The 22,855-nt window shown below is 41.3% G+C and overlaps 1 protein-coding gene across 2 annotated transcripts in view; it reads left to right on the top strand.

Moving 5' to 3' along the window:
- LOC122805884 (serine/threonine-protein kinase D3) overlaps window positions 1-22,855 on the top strand; it is a 2,410,388-nt gene that overhangs the window by 2,273,416 nt on the left and 114,117 nt on the right. For both annotated transcript variants that reach the window (XM_044076135.1, XM_044076141.1), the window contains exon 15: window positions 18,425-18,586. In XM_044076135.1, coding sequence (XP_043932070.1) covers window positions 18,425-18,586 — 162 coding nt within the window. The remainder of the gene's footprint in view (window positions 1-18,424; window positions 18,587-22,855) is intronic.

The following is a 22,855-nucleotide window of genomic DNA, read 5'->3' as shown; positions in this document are numbered from 1 at the left end:
ATTTTTTCTGTGGAGAAATTGTGTATCTGATGCTATCCATGTCATTATTCATCACAAATGGGTCTTGGATGTGACCTCGTATCCGAGCCAGCAACTGTCAGATCCAGAGCTCAAGCTCCTCCCCTTCCTATGATCCCTTGCTACCTTCTAACCCTCAGATCTCATTTGCCGCTAAAATGCTTTGTGGTCCACAGAGCTCAGGCTGTTAGCTGCAGATAAGTGTCTTATTTTTTGGGGTTGTAACTTAATTTTTTCCTGATTTGAGTAGTTTTAGGTAGTTTGGCTGCTTTACCTCCCCTCCCGCATTCTGACTAGTTGTTTAGTTAGGTTTCCTATCCCTTGTAGTGTTGTTTCCACCCTTTTTCTGGTTGGGTAAGTTTAAAAAAAAAAAAAAAAGTAAGGTAGAGGTTATACTTCTTTCTTTTGTTTAGATTAAAAGTTAAACGTCCCTTTGGTTAATGTGTTTTTGCTGGTGCATGTGTGTCAGTCTTTTGTGCTGGCATGGCTGGCAGACCCTTAGGGTTTAAGAAATGCTTCTCGTGTGGTTGGAAGATGTCATGTTCAGACTCGCACAAGGAGTGTCCTTATTGCTTGGGATCAGCACACCTGGAGGTTGAATGTGACATTTCTTGCCGCATTTAACCCCAAGACCCTTGTAGAGCGCTGTAATAAGCTCCTTCTGAAGGGCTTGGCTCAGGGTGGTTCTCTGCCCTTGGACTCCCCTTCCAAGCCCTCTCAGGAGCTTAAAAAGAGACCTCCGCCTTTGTCTGGGGGGGAGGGGCTGCTGTTACCATGGCCCCATTTTTCCTGTCAAAAAGAAGCAGAAAAGCAAGCATACAACTGTAGAAATAATTAGGAAGATGCAGAGATGGATATGGGTTTTTCCTTCAGATTTCTGATTCAGACTCTGGGAAAAGCTCATTTTTTTATTCTTCTTGTGAGGGGTTCTCTTGCTCTGATACTATTGCTAGAATGTGTCAGTACTTTCAGTGGGAGAACACTGAGGTTTCTCAGTTGCTCAAAAAATATGAGTTGTTACATAAGGATTTTCCAGATCCTGCAACTTTTCGTCTTGTCTTCTTTAGAGGATGTGTGTATTACTGTCTGCGATTTTCCTGATAGTCAAGCAGCTGACCTTAAAAAGGTAGATGGAATGTATAAAGTTCCTCAATCTTTTACATTTTTGTATACTATTCCCAAACCTGACCCAGTAGCTGTAGTTCTAGTTGATCCCACTGATGTCAAGCACCTAGGCAGTTCCAATCCTACTCTTTCTGAAAAAGGTGGACAAGTTATTGATGGCTATAGGGATAAAAGTGTATAATTTTCTTCAGCTTTGATTTTCAGAATTTTGAATTGTCAAGCTCATATGTTAAAGTTCGTTCTGATGTATTGTGAATGTATGAGGAACGTTTTATCTAAAATTTCATCTTGTGAGGAAAAATCTGCTTTAAATAAGTTACTTTCTTCTGTTGCACAGGGCACTACTCACTGATAGTGTGTGTGTATGACTGTGTTAATACTTTAATAAGTTTTCCAGGGCTATGTCCACTGGTACTGTTTTGAAGATGTTTGCTAGCTGAATTCTCAGAACCTCCCAGATGTTAAAATTGTGATTTTAAATTCTCCCTTGGATAGAGACTGTGTTTGGCCTTTCTGCTGCAGAGGTGAACAAAAAGTATGATAAAAGGGGCAAGCTGATCCAGACACTTTCTAAGAATTTTCACTCCTCCTTCTCCATATTTTCCAAAGGTTTTTCTGTCTCCTCATTCACTTTTTGCAAAAAGCAGAATAAACAGCCTCAGCAAAATACAGGTAAACAGACATTTGAGAGAAAAATGGCGGGGGGTCCAAAAATAAGTCTCAAACCTCCCCAAACCAAGGATAGTCCAACAAGTCTGAATGACTTTTCAAGAGATCCCTCCCACCCCGGCCCTTTTTTTTTTTGCTTGCAAGAAAGTGTGAATCTCAATTTTCCTCTTTGGCAGCAGATAGATCTGATGTTATCCATGTCACTTTTTTCCTCGCTCTTGGGTTGTAGGATCTGACAACAGATCTGAGCCAGCAACTTATCAGATAGATCCTAGGCTCAAGCCCAACCCACTCCCATAATCCCTTGCTGCCCTCTAACCCCTCAGATCTTGTTTGCCGCTCACTGCTTCAGACGTGATTCTGCTGGCTTAAGTCTCTTCTGGGTATTAATGCTGAATTTTTGTATATCTTGCTGTCCTGTAGACATTGTATCCTTTAGACATTGTATCCTTGTTTTGTAAGGCTTCTGGCTTAGTCTGGTGTGTTGTTTCCTCCCCTCCCATTTAGTTTTTCGTGTGCTGTCCCTATCTAATTCAAGATGAGGCTGATCTTCAGTGCTTCGGAAGGTGCCTTTTGAGCGGCCGGCACAGGCATAGCTATACGCTGTTTCTCCTGACTGTGCCTATGTGGGTTTGCAAAGTCCTTTAAAGTGCCCTTTACAATGCCCCCTTTGATGGATCAACTCTTTGGTCCATCAGTCAGAGACATTTACCCTCAGAGAGCAAGAAGGTAAGACCTTGTCAGCTGTGGAAATCAAGTTTTCTACCCCTTAGCTGTCCTTTTCTAAGATGCAATGAGGGACTAGGAAACTATAGTTCCAGAAGTCACAGTCTTCCTTTCAAGACACTCAGGATGAACCATCTTCAAGAGGTTGGAGGAGAGGTTTCAGTGGCAGACGTTGCCCAGAGGCAGAGGTGGTACACAAAATCAGTGCTCCAGGGAACCCTTCTCTGAGTAGCCCTTCCAGCACTCCTGATGCTCTTGCCCGACTCTCCTGCCCTGGAGACAGTCAGGGATCGTTTGTCACTACACCCTTTGGCCTGAGCAAACATTACAAGAGATTACTGGGTGCTAATTAGGATCATAGGAAGTTACTAAGCTATTGGCCCTGAGGCCCTTATAAGCCTAGCCAAGAATTTAGCCCATGTTTAGACAAGTCAGCACCCAAAGCTCCTGTCCAGCAGAGAAACGGATGGAATTCCAGGGGTGTATTTTCTGTTTCCCATCCAGTTATGCAGGTTGCGATTAAAAAGGGATAATGAGGTACTCTGCTTGACATGGAGAGGGAGTCTGTTCCACAGAACGTGAGTCTCTGGAACACAAATCTGTCCTGCCAACAAGTCCTATTGATATCACAGACCAGGTTGAAGTTGCGCATATGGGTTACTTAAGTGGATCTTGACTTGCGGATATGCAGCAGTCCCAACAAGCCTGGGTCTGAGACTGCTTTGTATGCCAGACAGAGCTCACCTCTGAGGAGTCTGTATGAAACTAAGTAGAGGGATAGGGCTTTTAGCTTATCTGTGTAGGATAGATGTTTGAGGCCCTGGATTCTCCTGGTGAGGAAGCTCTGTGGTTTCTCCAGGTGCTGCATGTGCTTTGCGAGGTACATGCCAAAGGGGGCATTGTACTCAATAATTGGCCTTATAAGGGAAGAATACAGAGATATTATGACCTCTCTGGCCCTGGATGAGATACCCTTACTTATGAGGTGGGCCATGTGGAAAGCTTTCTGTACAATGGAAGCAACATGGTGGTCAAAAGTCAGGTTGCCATCAACCTTGGGTGCCCAAATACCTCAGTACTGATTGCATGTGTAGGATGTTGTTAGTAATGTGATAAACATCTTTTCCAGGGGCTATTTTATTCTCTTTTCCCAACCCCCCCCCCCCACAAGCAGGAAACACCTCCCCGATGCACCACCCTGTCAGAGGGAGTTAGCTAAGCAAGAAGTGCTCAAGCTTCTTCAGAGGAGAGCCATCCAAGAGGTTCCCCCAGGACAACGAGAATTCGGAAGTTACTCTCGCTTCTTTTTGATGCCAAAGAAGTCGGGGGACCTACGTCCAGTTATGGACCTAAGCGAGATAAATCTTTCCATCAAGAAGTCCAAGTTTCGGATGGTCACTGTTCAGTCCATCGTGCCTCTTCTGCACGAGGACGACTGGATGTGCTCTGTGGATCTCCAGGATGGGTACTTTCACATAAAAATAGACAAGCGCTCCAGGAGTCATCTCCGCTTTCACTTAGGGGCCAATCATTACCAATTCAGGACCCTGCTCTTTGGTCTCACCACTCCGCCCCCCCCCCTCGGGTGTTCACCAATTGCAAGGCAGTGGTGGCAGCTCACCTGAAACTGCAAGGATTCCAGGTGTTTCCTTATCTCAATGATTGGCTTTTCATAGCTCCAATCATGCATTGACTGGCCACAGCCACTCAGTACATTCTTCACCTGTTTGACCAGCTAGGAATTACTGTGAATCTACCCAAGTCAAATCTGATTCCATCCCAAAATTTGGAGTTTATAAGCATCCAGCTGGACACTGTGTCAGAGATTGTAGCGTTACCTCTCAGGCATGTCAACTAATCAGATCTCATGTTCAGTGCCTCCTAGATCTGTCTCGTCCTCAGGTCTGCTTCATTCACGAGGCCTTAGGGTCCATGGTGGTGGCAATCTATCTGGTGCCATTAGTCAGGTTTTACATGAGGATTCTACAGTGGGCTCTAGCAGTCCAGTGGTCCTTTCTGTTTCATCCCGTGACAGCTTCTATCCGCCTCACTCCGGTGTGCAGGCATTATCTTTTTGGTGGAGTCAGTCTCCCGATCTCCTCGTGGGCAGACCCTTTTCTCTTCCTTCCCCCCAGTGTCACAGTGACCACGGATGCTTCTCTTCTGAGGTGGGAAAGCATTGACAGGGAAAGACGGTCCAAGGTATGTGGTCCCCTGCAGAGATCAAACTGCACATAAACATACTGGAGACGAGCAGTTCTTCTCACGTTGCAAGCCTTTCAGGATTGCCTCCCTCTGGGTACCATTGCATTGTACACGGACAACATGGCGGTTGTGTGGTACATCAACATACAAGGGGGCACACGTTCTTATCTGCTTTGTCGTGAGGCCATGAGAGTGTGGAAATGAGCGATGTCCTCAGGGCCCTTTCTCCTTGCAGCGCACATTCCTAGGGAGTCCAACATGCTAGCAGACAGGCTCAGCCGGGCTATGTTGAGCTCTCATGAGTGGTCGCTGAATCCCTCAGTGGTGAGAGAGATCTTCCTTCACTGGGGTCATCTGAGCTGCAATCTATTTGCTTCCCCTCACAATCACAAATGCAGCCAATACTTCACCCTGATCCCCCAGCCAGGGAGTCCCCCAGGAATGCTCTAGTTCACGATTGGCCTCGGAGTCTCCTTTATGCTTACCCCTACAGTTCTTATTCCCAGAGTGCTTCAGAAAGCTTGACAGCTCCAAGGCTATCTTGATCCTCATCACCCCTTTCTGGCCTTGGCAGGTGTGGGTCCCCCTCTTAATGTCTCACCTGAAGTAGTCCCCCCCCCCCTTGGGTGCTAGATCCCCTTCCAGATCTGATTTTTCACCCCTCTCATCTTCCAATCCCAAACCTTCAGACTCTTCATCTGACTGCTTAGTTTGTTAACTTCCCATAATTCTAAAACAGTCCAGGCTTGCCTCGCCCATCAGAGACATTCTTTTGGCCTCTCAGAAGGCTTCCACCAGAAAGGCCTATGGTAGTAAATGAAAACAATTCTGTATCTAGGCCAAGCAGCAGAATTTGGATCCCTTTTCTACTTCCATTCCAGGCATCTTATTATTGTTGTGTTCTCTCTTTGAAGATGGAGCTAGTTTCTCCACTATTAAGCTGCAGTTAGCGCCCATTTGTAATTTCCATGCTTGCAAGGAGCCTACTTTTTCTTCTTGCCTTTGTTAGGCCATTTGAATGGCATTTTCCTGCTTAGGCCTCTTGTCAAAGATCTTTCTCCTCCTTGGGACCTTGCCTTTGTGCTGCAGTCGCTTACACAGAGTTCCTTCGAGCCTGCCTCAGCCTATGATATGAAGATTCTATCATGGAAGACCACCTTTCTGGTGGCTGTAACATTGGCAAGATGAGTTTACGAGCTGCAGGCTCTCTCTATTAAGCCTTCATACACACTTTTTCATAGAGATAGAGTGGCTCTCCGGACTAACTCATCCTTCATGCCCAAGGTGGCCACTGAAGCAGATTTGAATCAGTCCATTCAGTTGCCGGTTTTCTTCCCCAACTACTCCAATAAAAGGGACTATTTGCTGCACACCCATGATGTACATAGACAACTATGATTCTACTTAGGACAAAGTGCTTTCGCAAATCTGAAGAGCTGTTTGTGGCCTTTTCTGTTAACAGACAGGGTTGGGCGGTATCTAAGATTACTATATCTCATTGGATTTCCAAATGTATTTCTACAGTTTATTCTTCTAAAGGTTTGTCCTTACCAGGACCAGTCAGAACTCATTCCACTAGATCTGTGGCTACGTCAGGTGCCTATTTGGCCCAACATTCTTTAGATGAGATTTGTGCGGCTGCCACATGGTCTACTTCTTACACTTTTGTTACTCATTACAAGCTCAATATAATTTCCAGGAACAGGGCTTCCTTTGGCTCCACAGTTCTTTGGCATGGCTTTCATGAGGCCACCCAGGATTTTGTGGTAGCTGGGGACTCTGACCCAAGAGTGAGGAATAGTGACATGGATAACATCAGATAGAGTTATGTACTTACCATAACTTAGCGTCTGTGTTATCCTATGTCACTATTCATCACTGTCCCTTCCTCCTTCCCCAGTCCTATGGGACCTGAAGGAAGTAGAGAAGTCCTATCTGGTGGTTGTTTTCTAGCTCTATGCCAAACTCAATCTGAGGGGTTAGAGGGCAGCAAGGGATTATGGGACTGGGAGGAGCTCAAACCTAGGATCTGTCTGATAAGTTGCTAGCTCGGATTCGATGTCTGATCCTACAACCAAAGAGTGAAGAATAGTGACACAGGATAACACAGATGCTAAGTTGTGGTAAGTACATAACTCTTTTTTCAGACAAATGGGTTCTGAAAATCAGTCGTCATGGTTGCAGTTGGCAGTGGGAGAAAATTCCTCCTTTTCAGGGAGCTGTTTCTCATCATCAAGATCAGAATGTTTTATTTTCACCGGTTCTTCATCACATGCTGTTCCAAGGAATGATAGAAGCAGTTCCTCTTTCCCAGGTGTGGAAGGATTTTTATTCCAGGATATTCCTAGTGCCAAAGAAAGAAAGAAAATGCTGGATCTTTCTTTCCTAAACATGTTTGTGATAGTGTCCGAATTCAAAATGGTGTCACTTCACAACATGTTACTTCTTTGTCTTTCAAGTTTCCCAGGAACACTAGACTTGAGGTACTTATCACATCCCTATTTATTCATACTTCAAATGTTTAAAGTTTTGTATGTCTGGATCACATTATCAGTTCTTTGCCTTACCCTTTGGACTATCCACTGCACCAAGACTGTTCATAAATTTTCTAGCTCCAGTTATAGCTGATTGCAGGCTACAGAATATCCACTTTTTTCAATATGTAGGTGACTTGCTTATTTTTGCAGTCTTTTTCAATATGTCAAGAATCTGTCTTGGGTGAGAGATCTCTTACACAATCTAGGATTCCAAGAGAACATTTGAAAGTGTTTCTTGAGTCTTTCACACAGGATTGCACTCTTGGAATGTCAACTAGACGCCACAGTTCAAAGAGTTTTTCTTTCACAGGAAAAATTGATCTATATCTAGATCTATTTCTAAGGTTTTCCTCTCTAACTTTGGTCACTGCAAGAAAATATCAGGATTTTGGGTCTCATGGCATCTATGATTCTCATGATACCCCTTGCAGGACTCCATATAAGAAAGATACAGTGGTATCTGAAGTCTCTTTGGTCCCAGCACCAGTCCTTTTTATCTTTTCAAATTCCAGTAGTTTGTTAGAAGATAAATCATTTGGTGGAGACAGCAAATATCCTTAAATCCAGGTCTCCCTTTCTCTCTACCCCAAAGCAGTCTGTCACTACAGACATCTAGGACTTTGCTTAGGAAGCAGTTTCAGGAGGGTAAAAGTGCATGGGGTTTGGGACACCAAAGATGCAGGCACAAAAATATCAAGTAGATGTTTATCCTCATCAAAGCAGTCAACTATCTGAGCCATATTTGGTCCCCGGGACCTCTTTAGGTGGTTACAGTCAATACCACAGTCATATGGGTACATCAACAAGCACTGGTGAACTAAATCAAGCTTATATATGTTTGCATATATTTGTGTATTGGTATTTTAGTGACTAGGGAAGGGTTAAAGTTTTTTTTGTAAGCTTGATTGATTAATTAACAATCAACTATGTAATCGTCATTTTAGAATGTATTATGTGAGCTCTGTGTTTTGTGGTATTTGAATGGATTTTGATGAAGTCTGAGTTATAAACCGACAAAAGTGCTTAATTTGGTGAATAAATAGTTCAAAATCTTGGCTTGTTGGTTGCCTTTGTAATTTCTCGGCTTGTTTTTGTTCTTGTGCTGACAACCTATTTGATGCTCTGTTTGTTGTTGCATGAGAGAATTGACTCCAATTTCATAGTGTAATTACATCTCTCGCATAGGATTTTTATTTGTTTTAGGAGTAAGTGGTTGTCAGTATATATGAGGCAATTACTACAATGCCTCAGGATGCCCATGTCAGTCAGGCTGGCTAGAGAAATAATGGGAAACTGCCTGTCCATTATAGCATTTTTGTTTTATTGCGCTATTAGGGAAGGGAGAGGGATAATTACTTTTTTTTTTTGCTTTAGGACTAACAAAGGGGCTTGTTCTATTGAAGGCTAGAGATAAGTCTGGGAGCACTGCTTAGTGTGCAGCTGAGTTGCCGTACTTGCAGCAGGGAAGTTCGTGAGGGTTCCATTGACAGATGTCTAGGGAAAAATTGTGTTTCAAGACATTTGTGTCTATACAGGGCACTGCTAACCCCTGTTGTGCAGTGCACAGCAACACTCAAATGAGAGGCTTAAATACAGGTGAAAATAAACAATTGTAAGCTAATCTACCAATAGGAAGGCACACGATGAACCTTCCTCCAGCTCAGATGAGGCTGGAGCTACACTCTTCTGCTACAAGGGTGCAGGTGAGCCCTTCTTAATGTAAGATGGCTGGTTTAGTGCTCAAGTATATCAGTAACAGATCTGAATCTAGACTTTGCTATCTAGGCTGTAACAGTATGGTTGAAATCAAGTGCAGAAAATGATGCAGTCCCAAACGGTAAAGAGAGATAATGCAGCAGTTAAAATACAGTTTACGGTAAAGAGAGAATGCAGCAGTTAAAATACAGTTTAAAAAGTGTAGTCAAGAAACAGTTTAACCAATGAAAAACCATGTGAAATGTGCAACCTAGATAATTTGTGTCCATCTCTCACCTAGAACAAAATCACCAGGCCAAGCAGATTTCTTAAAACAGAAGACAAAATGGAGCAAGTAAAACAGAAAGCAGCTCTATCAGCAAGTCACAGACAAAAAAACAGGTTTACTTTCCTTACCCAGCAGGGAATCACCAGCAGTGCTTTAGTTTATGCAGGCTTGACATCTTTTTAGAAAGGTAAGAAGGGACAACCTGTGTCAAAACAGACCATTTACATATAGCTGTGTAAGGCTATTAACTTTTGCTATACTTACCATCGCAAAACTATTCCAGGCAGGGTCAAGACCCACTTTATCAAGGCCTTTGCTTCATGTATACCATTTTGGAGAGGGTTGGATTCTAGAAGTATTCTAGTAGCTGCTACTTGGCTGTCTGTATGTATGTACTTTTAGAAAGCACTAAACAATTCATTCTCTAGGTCCAGGGGCTCCTGGACTCTTCTCCTACCACCTCCCAAATGTAGTTAGCTAGAGTAATATATCCATAAAGTAAGGCTACTGCAGAAGTGATCAGTATGATGAACATAGTATAATTGTGTAAGTAAACTTACCATAACAGTAGCTGTTTGAATGATCACTGCTTCAATAACTGCTCTCACCCTCCACCCCCCTTGTTTGGTGTGCTGTTTATGCCAGGGTGTGGACATTTATTTTTTGTTATTCGTAGCTTTCTTCTTTCAGGACTCAGCCTCCCTGTCTGTGTTTGCAGGAAAGCTCTGAAGTGTCTTTTAGTGGGCTCAGCTTGAGCTGCCTGACAGTTTGGTTGCATAGAAGGTGCCCTGAAGATTTGGAAGCTGTCTGGCTGTTATATTTTTGGCATATAACTAAGACTCCTACAGCAGTGATCTTTTGAATATCTGCATTTCTGATGGGTTTACTTACACAGCTGTACGTTACCTCTTCAAAGTTTCCCAAGGTTCAAAAGACATAATTTGCCCTTTACAAATACATACTATTGCATATCTAACAGAAGTAGGCCCCCTGTATCATTATGGATAAAACTCCATTATGATTTTGTTTGTGGTTTTGCATAGATTACTTATTATGAAATTGCACTGGTCTGATATGCCCCTCTTTGCGAATTAATACCACTTCAGATAGTCGCCATATGTCAAGTATGTACCATCATGCTAATATTTTGATTAACAAGACTGAAAGTGATGTAGTTAAGTTTTCCTTGATCCTTTGAAGGAAACAACCACACATATTTTCTGGTCCTACTGAATTTGAGTTAAATTTTACTTGTCACAGCTTTTATGTCTGTAATTATATAAGGGATGTCGCCCTCGACTTCAGTAATTTAACATGTGTCTTTGTTTAGTGTAGAATTCCTAGAAAACGTTTGTATATGTGCATTCTCTGTATCATGTGGGAAGGTGATCATTTCGGTGCTTATTGAAGACTAGTTGCATCCACAATTTTTCCCTTTCAGTTTTCTTGTGGAATTAAAATGACTTATTATTTTTTCAACCTTATTGCTTTCCTCACCTATGGAATAAACTCCTCTTTTAACTTGAGCTTGCCCCCTCAGTTTGTACTTTCAGGCAGGAGCTAGATGACTGCATTGGCTTACCCACAAATTTCAACATGGGATTCAGGGGATCAAGCTCCTCAGTGGCCAGTACCTGATCCCATGACCCTTTGATTCTAAGTAGTTTTTATAGCTCTGGGAGATGAGCACATTGAGTAGTTTCTGTATTTAATTTAGTCTTGTTTCTGTGACTATGGTAATTTTTGAAAGTGCGAAAGCGAAATAGTAGTTTGTTTTCTATTGTAAACCTTAATTCATTTTATGATTTTCACCATTTTTTTTCTTTTTAATTTAACTGTATATTTATGACTAAAGTTATGAGCTATGAATGAATTATTTCTTATGGACCAAGGTTTGAATCCTGTACCCTTCACAAGCATATTGTGTGATTCTGAGCAAGTTACTTGATCACACTCAACCTCCAGAACCACCCCAAAAGAGAAAATCACAGTAGTGGTCCTTTTCCCACTTCCCAAATGCAGGGTAAGTTTAAAAGAAAATAATGCATTGTCATTCATTTTTCAGGACTTGACAGGAGAATACTTTATTTGAATGTTTTGGAATAGTTACTTCTACATTACAAATTCTGTATTGTATGGTTGGTGACTATATTTGTGATTTCCAGTTCTTTTCAGTGCATTGTGTAAGGAGGCCTTACTCCAGAGTCACTTTGTGTTTTCCTGATATTTAGTAACCTGGGAGTATTTAGAAATAGTGGAGGGTGATGCTGTAAAGAAGTCTCACGTTGCATGACTGGATTGAAGGATGAAGACCCATTGCAGAAAATAAAATTGTGTTTCGTCTTGGAATTGTTCCTTTAGACCTACAGAAATGTTGATATTACCACTAGAATGTAACTAGAATAACTGTAAAATGAATAATGCCAGTTCATATTAATACTGATATCTCATTTAAAGGCAAACGTAAACAATGAAAAAGAGTAGGGTTAAAGTAAAATTAAATTATTGCCCCAGGAAAATGTTTTCATTTACTACCCTGTAATTTGGGATGCAACTGTAACATGTTAATCCAGGTATGTTTTCCATTTGTCCATATAGCCAAGTTTAAAAGACTTGTATGTTTTTTGATCTTTTTTCTACTCTACTCCTACAATGTGGCCTCCAGGGTCTATATCAGAACATCGAAGGTTTAAAACTTCGAATGTTCTAATATCGACCCGTTTTTATCGAAAGCTAAAAATAGCGAAGCTGCAGAACACCGAATTCTTTCCTAGGGAAAGAATTCGGTTGGCCAGTTCTGTGGCTTCGCTATTTTCAGCGCTGTTGTGGAGATTTACAGGTCGGGTTCAGGTAAGTGTGCGATTGTGTGGTTGTTAGGATTAGGGCGCGGGTTAGGTGAGTTAGGGCGCGGGTTAGGTGAGTTAGGGTTAGGTGAATCAGGTTTAAGGGTGGGTTAAGTGAGTTTGGGTTAGGGCACGGGTTAAGTGAGTGTGCGATAGTGACGGACCTTAGGGTTAGGGTTTGGGTTAAGGTAAGTGGATAGATAGTAGTGTATGTATAATGTAGTGTAGGGTTAGTTGTAGGATTATAAGTGTATGTGTGTGTATTGATGTTTTTTAGGTGTGCTTGTGTTGTGTGTATGTGTTTCAGGATAGCAAATTTTCTCCCAAGGAAAAAATTCGCTGTTCTGAATGTTCGATATTATGTGGTTTAGATATTTTAGGTTCGATGAAATAGAGTTCGCTATTTTCATCTTTCGATAACATGATATAAACATGGCTTCCAGACCTCTTATTTCTCCTTATTGATTTATTCTCCCACAGCTTCTTTAGGGCATCCTGTTATAATTCTTTGATCCATAATTGCATGTGCTAGAATTATGAAAAAAGAAAAACAGCAAAACTACAAGATGATAATGAATATCTCCAGTTGTTCTCCTTTTTGTTTTAGTTTTTTTTAACAGAGTACTAGCTCCATTGCTCCCCCAAACCAGTGCTTTTTGTGTACTCTAACTTCAAGATCCCCATATCTTTGCGAAAATGGAATACTGGAAGCCATAAGGTTCATAGGTTGGTACTAGGCTATCAGCCCTAGGGCCTATACAAGCCTAGCCATAACAATTCCCTGGCTATTTCTTCCCACACTATTTACTTCCCTGGACCCCTGTCTAGCAGGGCAACTGACGTGATCCCCGGGGAGAATTTCCTTTCTCCCATCCAATCGTCAAGGTTCCTTTTGAAGGGGCCAAAGAAGCACTCTGCTTGACATGTATGGGCAATCTATTCCAGAGTCTGGGGAGTCTCTGGGTCAGGAACCTATCCCTCCAACATGTTTTGTTTATTGTGATGACAAGGTTTAGATCCCTGGAGTGTGTGGCTCTGAGGGATTGAGATAGGGATAGCTGCCTTGTACTTGGTCCTGAAACAGCTAACATATACTGTCACTTTCAAGTCTCCGAATTTAATACTGTTGCCATTCTGTGGGAACTGTGAACATGCGTGCAAAAGAGAGGAAATGAGGCCATTCTGTAACAAAGGATCATAATTTTTTTTTGCTGTCATGCTCCTCTTGAGCTCCTTGTATTCAAAGTGTGAGGCTTGCTAGAGTGGCCCAGTGATGTCCAGGCCAGAGCACACATATTTGTCTGAAATGCCCCCTTCTCCGGGCATCATTCTTAGAGTGGATCCAAGTATGCCCCCCTCCTTTACCCGGATGGTCAGGTCAGCACTGGACACAGTTTCCTAACATTCCCAGACAACTCATTTTGAGTCTGGGTCAGTAGTCAGTCCTGAGTCATCATGTGTTACAGTGAAGGTTTTATTTTTATCTGTCTACACCATGAAGCTGACAAAAAGAGTAATGATATTTCATGAAAAAAGTGAGAGAACAGTCTGCTTAATGACTAGTAGTACCATCTTGTAAGAACTCATTGGTTTAGCCTTATATGTATATTTAAAGATGTACAAGTGAAGGCTTGAGGGTACATGGCTGGGCATTAGATTCCACCTCCTACCCACATGTAGAGATAACCTGATACAGACTGACTGTGCTATAAAATTAGTACAAAGCAACCTGTTCTAGCTTGCTGAGAGCTCTATAGCTTTTGTGTCTCAGATCAACACACAAAATTTGGTACTTACGTATTATCGCAACCACCAGGTTGTAAACGACTCGTTCTGCAGTTGTGTGTGGTCGGGATGTTTGGTGATTGCCCTGTAATATTAGAGACAGACTTTGTTTATTTGCAGCATTAGAGACAGACGTTGTAATATATGGCATGAAACAGAAGCATTGTTACTGGATCTAATTGTTAAATAACTCTGGCAGCATGCAGCACATTTGACGAAAACAGATCGCCTCCTGTTAATGAAGGCACCTTCAAGAGGAGAGGCACTTCTTTTCTAAATTATGCATTGAAATCATATTGCATTGCATTACTTTATTTAAAACATGTTAGGTACAATCCTCCATTGGAGTGACTGTGAAACTTTTGGTTTGGGTATGGAATTTTTTGGGTTTGTTTGTGTCATTGCCTAAATGAAATTTCACAGTAATGTGTTGTAACCTAGTGATATTGCAGTCACAAACATCTGTTTTATGTCTGTGCTGATTTTTTCAAGAGTGTGGCTCTTTTGCAGTCTACATACATGTGTCGCCCTTTGGATGGTGTGACTGCTTATGCTTGAGTATCATGCTATACTATAGTCTATACTTGGATTACAAGTGAGCATGCATGAACAGACTTTGGTGAGCGAAAACCGATCACAACTGTTTGTATTACTCCTTCATATCGGAACAAATTCACAACTTCCCTATTTTAAAGTGCTGCCAGCAGACAATTTATATGTGAGGGGCATTTAAAACATACTTCCCATGTGTACCTCATTACGATGAATGTTCCTCATTGTGATTATTAAAAAGTCAATGTTCCTCGAGTTCCAGGTTAAAAATGTCTGTCACGTTCAGTGTGTTAGGAATTTGGATATCCATGGTAAATAGTACTGAAATGTTGGAAGGGGGAAAATCAGTCGCAAACCATTGACATCCAGCTCACACCATACCCGCTATAGCAGTTTTACTTACTCTAATGCTGTCTACCCATCCCGACCACGCAAAACTGTAGAATGAGTAGTTTAGAACCTGGTGATTGTGATAATACGTAAGTACCGAAAATTCTTATGGAAGATGTTACATGAAAATAAACCTAAGATACTGAATAGTTGCAATCCTGATGCATGGCCAACTAGGTTTGGAGCTAGAGCTGCTGGTTCTACCCGAGTCAAGGGTTCATAGGTTGGTACTAGGCTATTGGCCCTAGGGCCTATACAAGCCTAGCCATAACAATTCCCTGGATATTTCTTCCCACAATATTTACTTCCCTGGGCCCCTGTCTAGCAGGGTGCCTGACGTGATCCCCAGGGTGAATTTCCTATCTCCCATCCAATCGTCAAGGTTCCTTTTGAAGAGGGCCAAAGAGGTGCTCTGCTTGACATGTCTGGGGAGTCTCTGGGTCAGGAACCTATCCCTTCAGCATGTTTTGTTTATTGTGATGACAAGATTTAGATCCCCTGGAGTGTGTGGCTCTGAGGGATTGGGATTTCTTTAAGTGTAGCATGTCCAACAGCTCTGGGTTTGACATGGCCTTGAATGTTAAGCAGAGATTGCCTCTGAGTAGACGATATGCGACAGAGTACAGCTGGAGTTTTTTAAGGCGGTCAGCATAGGGCATCTACATGTCCAACAGCTCAGGGTTTGACATGGCCGTGTATGTTAAACAAAGATCACCTCTAAGTAGACGATATGCTACAGAGTATAGCTGGAGTTGTTTTAGACTGTCAGCATAGGGCATGTGCTTTAGGCATATGATTCTTTTAGTGAAGTATTTCTGCGGCCTTTCCAGTTGTTGCAGATGTCTTGTGAGGTACATACCGAATGGGGCATTGTACTCTATAATGGGTCTAATGAGGGATGAGAACAGTGGGACAATGACCTCCTTTTTTCTGGATGAAAACCCCTTAGTGATGAGGTGTGCCAGATAGAAGGATTTCCTTACTGTTGTGGCGATGCGGTTTTCGAAGGTGAGACCACTGTCCACCTGTGTCCCTAAGTCTCTCATCACACTTTCGGTGTTTAGTGTACTGCCACCTATGTGGTAATTCATAAGTTCATAGGTAGGTACTAGGCTATCGGCCCAAGGGCCTATGTAAGCCTAGCCAGCAAGGTTCCATGGCTTACACCACCCAAGAAAGTTATTTTCCTGTGCCACTGTCGAGCAGAGATGCATTAGTGATCCCCGGGGTGTATTTCCTATTTCACATCCACTCATCAAGACTTTTCTTAGAGTGCTAATGAAGAACTTTGCTTGACATAGATGGGTAGCTTGTTCCAGAGTATAGGAAGTCTCTGGGACAGGAATCTATCCCTCCAGCGTGTCCTGTTTATTGTGGTGACAAGGTTTAGGTCCCTAGAGCGTGTTGCTCAGAGGGATTGGGATTTCTTTAGGTGTAGCATGTCCAACAGCTCTGGGTTTGACATAGCTTTATATGTTAGGCAAAGATCACCACGGAGTAGGAGATATGCTACGGAGTAAAGCTGGAGTTTTTTGAGGCGGTCAGTGTAGGGCATTTGTTTGAGGCCAGTAATCCGCTTTGTGAGGTACTTCTGTGGCCTTTCCAGCTGCTGCAGATGTCTTGTGAGGTACATTCCAAAAGGGGCGTTGTACTCTATAATGGGTCTAATGAGTGACGAGTAGAGGGGAACAATAACCTCTTTTTTCCTGGATGAGAACCCTTTTATGATGAGGTGTGCCACGTAGAAGGACTTCCTGACTACTGTGGCAATGTGACTATCAAAGGAGAGACTACTGTCCACCTGGGTCCCAAGGTCTCTTATCACGCATTCGGTGTTAAGTAGATTGCTGCCTATGTGCTAGTTCATGGGTACAGAGTTTTTACAAAAGGGGGATGACACTACACTTTTTGGCATTGAGCTTGAGGCCATGGCTCTGACACCAGGCATCTGTCTCAGTGAGGCCCTTCTGTAGGATGTCCATATCATTTGGGGACTTGACTATGGCTCCTAGTTTGCAGTCATCTGCGAACTTCGTTAGCCAGAGGCCTTCTGTTTTACCCTGTAATTCAGAGAAGTAGATACCAAACAGGAGAGGTCCCAGGACGGAACCCTGTGGTACTCTACTTGTCACTGCTTTGAGGTCAGCTTTGGAGTTTGCAACTTTTACAGTTTGAATCATTTGAAATGTCAGGACCTGCTTGAGTGAGTCCCGCAATACGGAGACTGGCCAAAAGAACAGACTTACATACACCAAGTATGAGGTGCCATTTCTCACAATCCTCCCTTTTCTCCGAGGTATCATGATCTCAGAGACGGTATATATAAGTTTGAGGGGATGGGGGTTCTTGCCATCCCTGTAAAAAGAGGTTAAAGGAGAAGAGCGATTTTCGAGATTCACTCTTCTCTGGGTGTTCAGTCTTTTTGGCATTTTGACACCAGGCATTTCAAGTGCCGACTTTTCAGTACGGAGCCAAATCAGGCCTTAGTTGGGAAAGTGATCATTTTTTGTGGACATACAGTAGCTGACTTTGTGTAGTTTAGAAGATGGAGGTGAGTCAGACAAAGAGAGAGGGTAACAGTTAAAGAAAGTGTCAGGGTTTGCAGAACACAGGTGACTTATGTCAGAAATCACAAAAGTTTTACTTGGTTCTACACTATGGTCTTATGTTATACTGTAGTCAGCAGTGTTTGTGGCAGATGAAATTATCCTGTGTACCAACAAACTTCACCTTACCAATTTTTAGTATCAGATGAAGTAGCGAATGCATATCTTATGATTAAAATAACGAATTAGATTGCACTGCCGCATTTGATCCTAGGGAGATACAAAGGCGTTTGGTTTTATCTCCACAGCAGATGCTTGGATTCTATCCAACTTGGGTAGTTTAGATGGATGTTAAAAATCCTATGTTAGTTGATGAAAACCAGGGTAATTTCTTTGCCAGATTCCCCCAAATCAGTGTTAACAGCATCTTGGCTTTTCAAGCAGAAGTTAAAAAGGTGTTATATTCTAGGGACGAGCACTGAAGTTGATTTCTTTACATTGGCATACAGTCATTCTGGATTTCCAGGAGTTTGGTAAATACATTCAGTCTTGACTTTATCTACTATTTTACCTGTCTACAGTACAGAAAATGTAACTCTTGTGTTACTAGATGCTGCTGTACATTTGCCTATACCTTTCTAGCAGTCCTTTACCAGTCAGCTTTAAAACTGAGATACATACATTCATAGTAACTAGGGAAAAATGTCCCTTGCTCATTCCAGTGGTATGTAAAGCCACTTTTTCTTGTAGTAACAGCAGAAGGACATCTGTCTTGCTGTGGAGCTCTCATTGTATGGAATGTGTATTGATGGTCATCACATAACTTTGGCTTACTAATAACTTGGGTTATATAAAATATCTTAGTAAAGATGTGCTCCTGGCTAAAGTACTCCTTATCATCTTGTTCTTTAAAAAATGCTGGATTTGTTCCATTTGCTTTGCATCCAGTGAAGTAATATTCTGTACATTTTATTGATGAAAGAGTTTTCAAATACTGGCACCATTGTTCTTTATCAGTATCTAATATTGTTTAATCTTCTGCAGAATTTGCACCATCCTGGTATTGTGAACTTGGAATGTATGTTTGAAACTCCTGAGAGGGTGTTTGTTGTCATGGAAAAGCTTCAAGGTGATATGCTCGAGATGATCCTGTCCAGTGAAAAGAGTCGACTTCCTGAGCGCATTACAAAATTTTTGGTCACACAGGTAGATTGTTTAGATAAGGAGTCTATAGAGTAAATGGCACAAAAGGCATCCATCAAACATGGAAATATGCAGTATGATGCATAAAATGTAAAATGAGTGTTGAGTATCTGTTCCACAGATTTTATAGTTTTTCTAGAAAATGGCTTTCTTATATTTTATTAAATGTTGTAGGAAATTTTTTAGCTGTTGGTTTTTCTAAACTGTGGTAACATGACTATAGAGTCTGGCACTAGTTTTCATTCTTTCCTTAGTTAAATGTATGAACTTGCCATGTACTGGCATATGAGTACACTGAAGTTGCATTAATATGCAGCTGGCAGCTTTTTATACATATGGTGTCAGCTACTAAGGAACCTTAGAGAGCAAATTGTGTAATGACCTATCTGCGCTAAGTACTCTGTAAAGAAACCACTGCTCCTCCAAATAAAATGCACTCTACATTTGGTGCTGTACTTAACTCACTGTTTTGGTATATAGGTCCTCAGTAATCTGACTGGCGTCTGGGCTGTTTTAGGAGTCAAATTAGAGAGAATAAGTTATTCTTCCAGAGGTAACTGTACTGTCATTGTGATAAAAGGACACTGTACCAAGATGCAGGGACCTGGATTTCTTGGCCCTCTCTCTCTAAGCAAAATTATCTTAAATATCCACCATAATGCCCCCCCCCCCCACACACACACACACACACACACACACTACTATGCAGCCAATCAAAGCTTCAGATATGGTAAACAGTAAGAATGTGGCATTTATTTATTTATTTTCATTTGATAACCGGGTAGTGTCCAACTGGACTAGAAGCCTGTTTTCAGTGGAGACCTGGGAGAGAAGCTCCGTGGAAGATTGCATTGTTTTTACATTTGGCATATGAATATTACTGTGTTTAGAGTGCATTAAATAATACAAATAGAAGTTAATTTGCAAAGTTCCTAACCTAGTGTCTAAAAGTAATTAACAATGGTAGCAATATACAAAACAGTATGCAAACAGTTGTACAATATTAAAACAGAATACATGTTAATAAGAACATTTTTTTAAGGATAACAAAACACAAACTGAGAGTAAGAAGGCTTAAAAGCCAGGAGATATTGAGAAAGGGTGGTTGCAAAGGAGGAGTTTGACACTTCGGGGTTAAAGTAGTTAGCCCGAGTGAGAACAAGAGCAAAGCCTGTGTTTGGTGAAATATTCCTTTAGGGAATGTTTAAATGTATGTGTATCATTGATGGACAGAATATGCTGTGGTAGAGAGTTCCAGTGTTTGGCAGTGATGTGGGAGTACAAGGAGACAGCGTGAGAGTTTTGTGCTTTATTAACCTTCAACAATACTTTATCAGCAGACCTAAGAGATGTTAGGTTACTGTAGGGTTGGACAAGATCAGATAGGGCTAGGCAGTTGCCAGGTTTATGAAAGACTGTATGGGCAGTTAGCAGCTGATTCAAAGTAAAAAGGTGAGGCAGCTCTTACCAGTTCAGCTGGAGAAGGGCAGTGCAATGGTGAGATCTTTGAGATTGATTAGTAGTAAATTTGGCAATTTTGTTATAGCAAGATTCAAGACTATTTAGGTCAGTTTTGCAAAGACTGGTAAATATTTGAGAGCAGTAAAGAAGGGAAGATAATAGATGTGTTTAAGCTGTTGCCAGTCAGGCATGGTCAGTGAGATATGTTTTTGCCCTATAGAGAGAACCCAGTTTGACTTGAACCTATTTAATTGTTAGTGCAAGGTGTGTGTCAAACTTAAGTCAGCTATCAATTGTGACCCCAAGAAGTTTTATATGTTCTATGGGTTCTATGTTTGTGCTGTTGGAAGAGGAAATATAGATAGGAGGTAGGTTTTAGATGTTAAATTATTGTAGAAGCCCATAACCTTGTTTTTTGGGGAGTTAAGTATAAGTTGATGGGCTGTTAGGTAGTTTTCAATATTTTGGAGGGACGCCTGAGTTTTTTCTTGGAATTCTTTGATAGTAGGGGCAGAGCAGATTAGGGAAGCATCATCAGTATATTGTACACTTGAGGCTGGGTTTGCGGATGTGTTAAGTTCATTGGTAAAAATTGTGAATAAAAGTGGGCCAAGGATAGAACCTTGTGGGACTCCTATACATATAGGGAGCTTGGGGGAGAGTTTATTATCCCATAAAGTAGTTTGTTTCCTATCTGACAGGTAGCTATGAAATCACTTTAGGGCTTTGGGGCTGGAATGATAGCTAGTTTATTAAGAAGAAGTTGATGAGATAGTGTCAAATGCTTTTGACATATTTTGGAAGGTAGCAGAGACTAGTTGTTTTTTGTTTTAGAGTTGATTTACAGTATTAGTAAAGCTGATTAGAGCTCTACTGGTATTATTCCTAGGTTGAAAGCCATGTTGTGTATTAGATAGATTATTCGACAGGAAATGATCTAAGATCTGTTTGCATATACATTTTTCTAAGATTTTGGCAAGTGGAGACAGAATGGCTATGGGTCTGTAGTTGGATATATCAGTAGAAGGACTGCCTTTATGTAAGGGTATTATGTGAGATATTTTTCAGATTTTCAACTTTCCAACTTTACTAAGTTGTCTGGTTGTTTTAATCCATTGGTTAGTATATGGTTTGTGCATTTTAAGCACAAAGGGGCTTTCATAAAACCTCTTGTTTTCAGTACTGAGCTAGAAGTACTATGCATTACAGATTGAGGAATACAGTTTGTCAGGATATCAGTTCAGGTCATACTTGCTAAATTGTCAATGTCTAGATTCACTGTGAGTTTACTTCTCACAAGGTCTGTCATAACAACTGCAAGAAATCATTTAACTGTCGAAAATTAAAATCCATTTTCCTTTCTTGTAACAGTCAGAACTGTTTGCAAGGGGTATCGCTTCTGGATGCCCTCTATATTCTGTGTTAAACAGGCCCATCATAGAATACAATGCCCCCTTTGGGACTAATATTAGTACACATTCTGGCAACCATGCCAGAATTTCCTAACAAAATAAGATCACGGGCCTAAAAAACCTGGGCTATCAGGAGAGGCTACTTTTCAGGCCTTTAGGGATCCATTAGTCCAAAAACCTATTATCTGCACAAATCAAACAGTCTTGTGAACACTAGGATCAAAGATTTGAACCTGCTTCAGCAAATAAAACAAATCACATTGGACAGAGTGTCATCACACGACTACCTCTTCTCTTGAATAAGCCTCCACTCCAGATCAAGCAACATTATGCACTGTCTTCCTTAAAAAGGAGTTAAACAGTTGGATGGGTATTCACAAATTTACACCCTGTGTGACTGACCTATCACTCCTTGAAAAAGGAAGTGAGATGTAGGGGTGGGTAACTAGTAAGGTGTGAATGGCCCACACCTCCTAGGTGCCTTCTATTTTCTATTATTCTGTGATGCACTTTATGCAGTTTGGCCATGTGACATAATACTCTTGGGTGATATTCACCCAGCCAAGGACCTCTCCAAAAAATATTTCTACAAGTCTTAAATCTTACTGAAATAATTCTTAAGACATAGTTTGTATGAGTGCCAGAAGAATTAAAAATAAATGTCATCTGATTTACATCTGGCTCAACCTATATTAACCTGATATTGTAACTGTTTCTGAAACTTGTTGAAAATGTATCAGTTTTTTAGAGATCTTGTCACCAATGTACACTTATATTTTGAGCAGATATGGTGTACATAAAAAGATGGATAGGTTAGATACTTTTTCAGGACTACTGCATCTTTCTTTTTTTTTATTTATCTCTGGCATGATTTGCTTTAAATAAAGAGAAGTCCATCCTGACAAAAAATATAATTTAATAAGATAAAATTGTTAGTTTATGTAGATCAGTGTGTGTGTATGTACCTTTAGGAAGCTATCCAAGGGCTTGCACAAGTGTATAAATACTGAGCACATGCGACCCTGACTGCCATTTTGTAGGAAGCTGTTGAGATGTAAGCACGTTGAGATGTAAGCATGTATGTATGTAAAGTCGGTCTGTTAGTCAGTTCATTTATATTTTATGATGCTGCTATCCATCCTGATGTGTTTCTATGTAATAGAGCATCCAAACGAACTACCCCACCTGCCTGTCATCAATGTTAGAGAGGGACGAACGACATGGTGTCAGAAGTGACATGTCTAAAAGGATATGGTGCCAGAAGCGGCATGCCCAAAACGACTTGCTGCCAGAAAGAGTTCCAGTTTCTCCGATTTAAGTCCAAGAGTCACCCAGTTAGTATTGGAGGAATATAAAGGAGTGGCTCATGCCTACTGTACAAATAATTCACAAAACAGGT

The sequence above is a fragment of the Protopterus annectens genome, chromosome 1.part1 (genome assembly GCF_019279795.1).
Source record: "Protopterus annectens isolate FY-2018-M chromosome 1.part1, PAN1.0, whole genome shotgun sequence".
NCBI lineage: Eukaryota > Metazoa > Chordata > Ceratodontiformes > Protopteridae > Protopterus > Protopterus annectens.
Note: the sequence above shows the minus strand (reverse complement) of the source record. Positions and strands in the feature narration are given on the sequence as shown.